Source organism: Tribolium castaneum, chromosome 5, assembly GCF_031307605.1.
Source record: "Tribolium castaneum strain GA2 chromosome 5, icTriCast1.1, whole genome shotgun sequence".
NCBI lineage: Eukaryota > Metazoa > Arthropoda > Insecta > Coleoptera > Tenebrionidae > Tribolium > Tribolium castaneum.
The window spans coordinates 10,362,478-10,371,518 of NC_087398.1; the positions used below are offsets into that span (position 1 = coordinate 10,362,478).

The 9,041-nt window shown below is 32.9% G+C and overlaps 2 protein-coding genes across 2 annotated transcripts; one reads left to right on the top strand and one right to left on the bottom strand.

Moving 5' to 3' along the window:
* The first annotated feature begins 1,421 nt into the window (after positions 1 to 1,421).
* Positions 1,422 to 2,761, top strand: meigo (medial glomeruli). Its single transcript, XM_969183.4, has 3 exons — positions 1,422 to 2,156; positions 2,246 to 2,455; positions 2,504 to 2,761. Exons 1-3 carry the CDS (start codon positions 1,584 to 1,586, stop codon positions 2,696 to 2,698), a joined length of 978 nt encoding a protein of 325 aa, XP_974276.1. The 5' UTR covers positions 1,422 to 1,583; the 3' UTR covers positions 2,699 to 2,761.
* Positions 2,762 to 2,836: 75 nt separating this feature from the next.
* On the bottom strand, positions 2,837 to 7,203 carry fz (frizzled). The gene is made up of 2 exons (NM_001170776.1): positions 6,069 to 7,203; positions 2,837 to 4,035 (listed from the first exon to the last, which is right to left on the bottom strand). The coding sequence occupies exons 1-2, from the start codon at positions 7,201 to 7,203 to the stop codon at positions 3,521 to 3,523; spliced, it is 1,650 nt and encodes a 549-aa protein (NP_001164247.1). The 3' UTR covers positions 2,837 to 3,520.
* Between the last annotated feature and the right edge of the window lie 1,838 nt (positions 7,204 to 9,041).

The window sequence follows — 9,041 nt, forward strand, 5'->3', positions numbered from 1 at the left end:
ATAAAGTTTGCTCAGTTTTATAATAATTTAAAACCAAAATGTGTGTCACGATCCCCGCAACGCAAAAAGGTGTTTATATTTTTTATCTCGTTGCTCCAAAATCTATATTAAAATTTTCCAATTTTTAGCGAAAAACAATTTTGCTATTGTAAATATTTAAAAGCAAAATATGTATAAGGATCACAGAAACGCCATAAAGTTTTTAAAGTTAAAGACCCTTCTGTGTTTCTGTGATCCTGAATCCTCATACGAATATTATTTCAAAAATGACAGTTTTTGTAATGAAACCCTTAAAATTTAAAGGCCGTTAACCGTTGTTCCTATAGCAATAACCAATAAAATTCCCAGATTATCGATTTAAACCAGTGTTAAATTTTAACCACCCGTAAAAAAAATTACAGAATACACGCTTATGTAGTCAATCAACTAAAGGATAATTTAAATAAAATAATTTTGCAAAAATTTGAAACCACAATTTGCAGTAGGATAACAGAAAGACTAGAAAGACTTTACATTTTTTAACTATCTTGCGTTCTTAACAAAATTTATTTTAAACTTTTGCAATTTTAATTTTTAATTTTAATAAAGCGATCAGTAATAAATTCGATTTTAATCAGTAAAAAATAATAAATGATCAGTATTTCATTAATTTTTGCGCAGTAAAAATAATAAATGATCAGTATTTAATTCATTTTTGCACAGTAAAAGATTTAAATCACAAGTAAACCACGCACAGTATTTTATTAAAATTTTGCCCATTAAAAAAATCGTATATGCCACAGTATCTAGTTTTAGTTTGTACAGTTTAAATAATAAACGCTCAGTAGCTAGCTTGCAGGCTGGAGCTTTGCCCTAGTTTTAAGATGCTATTTTTTATTGTGCATTTATTATTTTCACTGTGCAATTATTATTTTTACTGTACATTTATTATTTTTACTGTGCATTTATTATTTCACAGTGCATTTATTATTTTTACTGATCAAAAATATTAATTATAAATAATTAATTTTAAGTGCATTTAAAAGAAAATAATTAATTGATTACAAGAATGGGAAAATGTAAAAACCTTTTTGCGTTTTTGTAATCTTGATACACATTTTGGTTTTCAATAATTATTAAACTTTGTTAAAATTTTAAACAAAATAATAGATAATCCACAATACTCTCCTTTGTATAGGTGGTAGCCTACAAATAACATCTATAAATTACAAAATTTTAAACTTCATCTTGGAGGAGGATTAAAAGAATGTAAAGACTTTCTTGCTTTTTTGTGATTTCAATACACATTTTGGTGTATGGCACGTGCCCCGGACTTGGCAACAAATCCGGTGTGGGTTCACCGGAACCACCGGAACAGAAGGAGAACAAATATCAGCGACCAATCGGAAGGCACCATGTGCTCGAATTAAGGGAGGGGGTACATGGCTGCCAACTTAAAATAGTAATTGTCAATTGAACACGTTTACATCAATTCAAAACGATGTTTTATCGTCAAAAATGAATGATGTGCAGTGTAACAGTCAGTGATTGAGTCTCTCTTAAAACCGCTTCATTCCATTAACCAATAATTGGCACAAATCAATATGAATAAAACTAACAAATTCCTCCTGGAAGCTGCTGCAATTTTCGTAACATATTTCTACTTTGGAATATTACAAGAAAAAATAACGAAAGGCAAATACACGTATGAGGCTACGGACGATAAAGGAGAGAAAATCTACCTTACGGAGAAGTACACTTACTTCCTAACCTTAGTTTTTATTTTGTGCGCAACTAGCTATGCAGCCGCTTGCATATTTTTGAAAATTTGGCGGCCCGATGAAGACAAGACACCGAGACTTTACTACATAAGTATTGCCATAACGTACCTTCTGGCTATGGTATGTTCAAATATGGCACTCCAATGGGTGCCATATCCCACCCAAGTTGTGGGCAAATCGGCCAAACCCATCCCAGTCATGATACTGGGAGTATTGTTAGGGAAAAAATCATATCCGTTTAAGAAGTACATTTTCGTGTTGTTGATTGTCGTTGGAGTGGTGCTGTTTATGTTTAAAGACAAGGGCAAACCTGCGCAGCAAGACATGGAATTTGGTTTGGGGGAACTGTTGTTAATCTTGTCCCTAATGATGGATGGGATGACTGGAGGAGTTCAAGTATGTTTTTCAGACATTGCTTAGTTTTTACATAATTTCTGATAAACGTAATTGTAATTTCTGATAAACGTAATTAAATTTGTTGGCAGGAAAGGATAAGAGCAGAGGCGCAGCCAACAGGCCAACAAATGATGAAAGCATCAAATGGATGGTCGGTTTTATTTCTAGGATGCGCTCTTGTAACAACAGGTGAAGGTTTCCAGTTTTTGGAATTTGCAAAGAGGCATCCAAATGTTACTGTTAATCTATTAGTATTAGGATTAACGCAAGCAGTCGGACAAATGTTTCTGTATAATATGGTAATGGCAATTTGTATGTTTTGATTTTTGTGTAAAGCTTGTCTTTAGGTTTCAGATTTTGGGCCTTTGGTTGTCTCAGTTGTGACAACAACCCGAAAGTTCTTTACTTTCTTGGGCTCAGTTATTATTTTTGGGAACGCCCTAAGTGTTAGACAGTGGATAGGAACATTGATTGTTTTCACTGGACTCTTCCTTGATACGTTCTTCTCTAAGAAAGCCACCAAAAAATCTCCCAGCAATTAATCTATTTGTTGTTAATTCTACATAAATTTTATTATTTTATTTATGATAAAAACTTATCAGTGATTGCTGTTTGATTGTATGAACCTGCATTGATTGATTATGACAGAGTGGTGGGAAATGGGTGTTGGAAATATCTGATAATTGGCAAACATTGATGTATTTCTCTTATTAATATACAAGAACATAACTTAAATTACATAGTGAGTAAAAAATTAATACCAATTTGTTACAACATACAACAGAACTAAGATTCTAGTCTAATAGTCAACAAGCTCAAAAAGTAACTTGCCATAAATATTTTTGTTTAATTGACAGCATCACAACAGTTTTAAAAGGACTTTGAGCTTTTAATGGGGAAAGTGTGAACACAGTTATATAAAATACATAAAAAATTAAATTACTTAATATAAAAATTATAAATACCAGTACGTTTTCTAGCAGCATTCGTAAAAATCTCATAAAATACTTTTTTCTAAAAAAACCGAATTGTGTTATAAACTTTCAGTCAAATTTTCATGTTACGATTGTAAAAACTATATACAAAAATGTACAAAAATATATTACATTTAGGGATCTTACGTACATTTAATAGTGATGTGCGCTTAAGCAGATTGGAAGCATCGCGAACTGATTTGTCCATTTATTCGTATTGCTAGAGAGCAGTCTTGAAAAAAATTGAATTTCCGTTTCATGCAGATACAACATTAAGACACGGCCGTAAAAAATTTGGACGCTAAAAATGGAGGTAGTTAAGTCCGTCTGTCTGAGCAACTGAACTTATAGGCGGTATTAAATTGTGCATTAGGCTCGTTAAGTTTTGAATTAAACGTAAGCCGCATGTCTGCCTCTGAGTCGGTTAAGAAACACTTTCCAACTGTGCACCGTTTTGCCCGACCAAATCCACACACTTGACGTTATTCCCACAATCATATACATGAGATATTTGATCATAAAAATGGGAAAGAGCGGATGTGAATATTCCCTAATGTCTTGCGGACAAGGCACGGCATAGGTCTGTTTGACGCACATGTCGTGATTCCAAGTCAACATCCAATTATCGAAATTAAACTGTTCGTAAAACAGGCAAGCAATGACCATCATTGCAGGTACTGTGTATAAAATAGAAAATACGCCGATACGGATCATTAGCTTTTCTAATTTGTCGGTTTTTGTACCGTCGTGTTTCATTACCGTACGAATACGGAATAGCGAGATTAAGCCGGAAGTTAAAAATACTAACCCGAAGACTAGATAAATGCATAAAGGTATGAGAATGAAGATTCGCAAGGCGTCCACGTTCCAAATTCCAACGTAGCAAACTCCGCTTAGTACGTCACCTGAAACGGTTTAAATACATAGTTAAATGCTATTATAATCAGAGAAAACGGAAACGCGATCAAGCGCGACAAATTTGTCATCATTTACAACGACCAGAAAAGCGGAATTGGATCATTTGTCACATAAAGTGAAAATCGCCTTCTAAATGAAATATTAAATAACAGAAATTCAAACCAACCCAAAATAGCAAAATGTGTTGCAGTATTGAGTAATAGTAATTAAATCCCTTATGAATTAAAATCTTATAAACACTAAAAATAATTAATATAGAATGGCAAAAATGTTCGTTATCAGGTAATGCACGCAAAATAAATGTAAAGTGAGATACATTCCACATTATGAATAAATTAAATTGTACATAGGACACTCATAAGAGATCAATTAAAGGTAGGGTTGGTCATTAGATTTGAGATTACATTGTGTTATAAATTTTATTTTTGGAAAGTTGGTCATTTTACATAAACTTGGTGTATGAAAATTTTGTCATTAACTCATTACCGAAAGCTTTATAAACAAGTTCTGTCTTTGCGAGGTTTTTTCATAATTTCAGAAGACAGTTCCAATCTAAAACCTATTCCTGTTAGACAAACACGAAACATTAATTACAAATGTTACAATTTTGTAACAAATAATTTTAGTTATTCCACAAACTCTTATTCTCATAATAAACTGAAAAATAAATCTTCCCTTGGATAAATTCATCATTTACGTCATTGAAGTTTTTTTTAATAATTTTTAACATCATATCAAAAATAAGTTAATATAGCTTTTTGTTTGCGGTTATAAATAAAACCTGTTTGTATAATACATTCAGACCCAAATTTTACATAATTTACTGAGCAGTAACACTTTTCTTAAAAAAGAATCGGACAAAAGCCTGAGTCAAACGGAGAATATCGTTAAATAAGGGAAAACGACACTATTAAATTTTGAATTAGACAGACATTTAATTTTTTTATTCCCTATCGTTTAGATTATTAATTTATCTGCTTTTTCGACTAGAAATACTTATTTTTGCGTCGGCCATAAAACTTAGAATTAATTAGAAAAAATTACCAAGTGTTCGTGCCATGTCACCTTCAAGCAAGATCAATATTGCAGCCTGATGATGATTTAATTAAAATCGAAACGTCGCAAAATTATAAACAATCAAAAACAATTTCTTCCGTAAAAAATTACAAAACAATAAATTTAAATAAATTTAACAGTCAAAATTGGCAGCAGCTCATTGTCTCTGTGGACCACAAATTAATTGTGTTCGTTTATTGTTTTGTCCCTAAAAATTTCTTTAAAAAATTAGTTATGCTTTCATGTTGAAGATTCATAAAAATTTAGATTTCTGTTTGTTGAACGCATGATTATCGAACTACTGAAGACAGATATCACCACAAATAAAATAAGCTTTTACGTATATTAAAAAAAAAAAAACAATTCACGATTGTGTTGATCTGAGTATTGTCTTGATATAAACTATATTACTACTCAAACATGCCTCTAGTTATACTAATTTTGATTCAATTCATTAAATTGCTGAAAAAAAATTAGGGATATTAGTAATTGAAAAGTAGGAGAAATTATTTGCTGAAAAATTCAAAACCGGTACAACTCTAACCGATAAAATAAAAAGATTTGAAAATTTTCTAGAAAAGACAAGATATTATTTTTCATACCGCTGTAGATTTTCAATACTTAACAATATCTTAAACTTTTTTTGTTCAGCGAACCCAACAGCCAGTGGTACGTATAATTATTGTTTTTGGTAGCATTTCAGAAATAGACTATTCACCCTGTATAAAAAAAATCGAAAAATTTGAGATTCTTTTAGTTTTAATTTTTATTAATTATAATAAATAGTAACACAATTTACTTATTCTTGTGTTTCTTTAAAATGATTCAATTTAACAAAATCCCAAAGACTTGTGACTGATAAATTTATTGCTTTATTTAAAAGTAGTATTTTTTGAATATAAGCAATTGGACGAAACACTTTTCTGATTGTTGGACCGCTTTAGACAAAAACAATTTTCCTTACCATCGACTTTTCCCATCGCCAAAATCGTGATGGTCTTAACGGCCGGAATCGCCCATGCCGCCAGATGAAAATACTGTGAGTTGGCTTCAATCGCCTCATGCCCCCATTTCAACCCAGCGGCCAAAAACCACGTCAGAGTCAAAATCACCCACCAAATACTCGAGGCCATACTGAAGAAATATAAGACCATGAATAAAATCGTGCACAATTCGTATTTGGTCCCTTGTGTGATAATGCTCACTTTCCTGATGCCTTCATCCGAAATCGGCGGTTCCTTACACGCTATGGAATCGCCGGCGATAAAACCGACAACGTACGCCAAAGCGACCATCAAATAACAAACCGATAAAAATATAATGGGGCGTTCGGGGTACCTAAACCTATTGGTGTCAATCAAGAAGGTGCACACAGTGAACAGACAACTGGCCGAGCACAAAACAGCCCAAGTCCCAATCCAGACCCGGGAGAATTTCTGCTTATTTTCGTTGAAGAACATCATGTGGCACGGGGCCCCACAGTTCTTCACCACTTTGTCCCCCACTTTAAGGGAGTAGTCCATGTTCTTCACCTCGAACTGCAGGGGGCACACGAACCCGAAATCCCGCGGATACTTCGCCCGTACCCCCTTGAAATCGAACTTGCTCTTGGGGTAGTCGGGGGGCTCGTTTGCCGGTGTGGGGGTCACACTGATGTTGTGTTTCTCCACGCAGAGATTCGAGTTTTCGGGGTACTGGTTGCAGTCGAGGTTTTCGGGCCAGTTGTAGCCGAATTTCCGCATGATCCCCTCGCAGCCCGACTTGGCCGAGAGGCACAGGGAGCGGCATGGGGGCACCGGCTTCTCCAAGATCGTGCACACGGGCACGAACACGGAGCAGAGGAACAGGTGCAAGTCGGCGCTGCAGTTGATTTTGATCAGGGGGAAGTACTGGTGCACCTCGTAGCCGGCGTCCTCCTGGGTGTTGTGGCCCACCAGGTTGGGGAAAATGGTGCTGTTGTAGGGGACGTCGATGCAGAAAGGCACAGTGATGGGCTTGCACTTGTCATGGGGTGGAATTATTGCGTCTTCGATGTGGGAGATTTCGTGCTGCAGGCCGTTTATGATCGACGAAAGCGCCAGCAGGAGCAGCGGCTTCATCTTCGTTGGGGGGCAAACGATCGAGGGTCAAAGAAAACACATTATTTGCGGGGAAATACTTGAAATTGCACGTTCGGGGAGGAAAACTATTTTTAATAACATCACAATGGACTTGACACCCTACCGAGTACTCGAGACTAGTTTGGTGGCCATTTTCTGATGTTTGCACTAGACAGCGCTACCAACGTTATTACCATTGTATTACCAGTTGTTGCACAGTTTTTTACAGAAATAAAAATGCTGAACTAGATTTTTGATGGTTTTTAAGAAGGCACAATTGTATTAAATACACACAAAAGTATTTGATATAATAAATAACGTTTATTGCAAAAAATATCTACAAAAAATGGTTATGCAACAAACTGTACAAGTTTGTATTTGTCGTAGCCTATAACTCCAAAAACCTGCTGAAAACTGAAAAATTGCTGAAAAGAAAAAAATAAACATTATATTTTTATTATCACAGTTACAGTGATATAAATTAGTGGGTTTAGCAGCTTCTGGCAAATTAAAAACGGATTAGGTACCTATTCTCCATTTTTAGATATTTTAATGAAAAAGAAAGAAAGATAAAATACAATATTGCTACATAGGGTCATATTGAACGTAGGGCCTGACATTCCTTTGAGTAAAGACTCAACATAATTTTTTAATTTTATGTTTATGTCTTCCAATTTCATTAAGGATTTTAACAGATAATTTAACTATCAGTTAGTCAAAAATGAATTTTGAAATTAAACATACAGTGTTGGGCAAAAGTATAAAATCAAGCGTTTTCCCCATAAACTATGTACCTTACAAAAAATCTAATTAGTATTACATTAATTACTTTAAAAATGTGATCATTTTTCAAGAATAAATTTTCCCATTTTTTATAAGTTTTCCAGTTATTATTATAATAAAAAATTTCAAATGATACCTTACTATTGCAATTTGTTTAGTAATAAAATATGCTCTAAAAATAACTTCTAATTTAATAATACTGTTTTTTTATGCAGTAATTTTGATTTGTCAAAGTTCAAAAAATCTTTGTAATGAGTTTGAAACGCAACTTTTAAAATTTGTTTAATAAGACACTGATTTAAAAACAAAATGATTTAATTAGAAATCATTCTTAAAGCATAATATTTTACCAAAAAAATTATCGTAGAAAATCATCATAAAAAAATTACACTAGAAAGCAAAAAAACAATTCTTAAAAAATGATCACATTTTTAAAGTAGCGAATAAATGATGTACTAATTAGTTTTTTCGTAAGGTACAAAATTTTTGCACAAACCGCTTGGTTCCACACTTTTGCCCAATGCCGTATATTTACTAATTGAAAAAAAATGCTCACTGGCGCCGTAATAAAATATTTTTCAAACTAACTATTAGTCTTTAAAAAATATAATAACAAGATAAGTAAGATGAAAACAATAGATTAACAATAGATTAACAAAACAATTATTATCAATAATAATAATAGTTATAAAATACATATTAGAAAAAAAATGCACACTTATGTACAAAATTTTATTATCTAAATCAGTGATTAAATTATCTCCAATATCTTAACGAAGAGTCTGACTATGTCGCTGACAGTTTTCCACCAGTTATGATGGTAATTTAGAATAAACCTCTAAGCTTCAATTGAGCAAAATCCGAAAAAAATATAAACCTATTTATTTAAAACATCCAAAAATCTAAAATTTTGAGAAGAAAAACAAAAAGTTTTATAGTTTTGATATTTTAATTATAATTACCATTGCCGCCCTAGTCTACTATAACATTAAAAAAAATTTGGTTGATTCAGAAAATAACGAAAAATTTACAAACTTTAAAAAATAATAATTTTT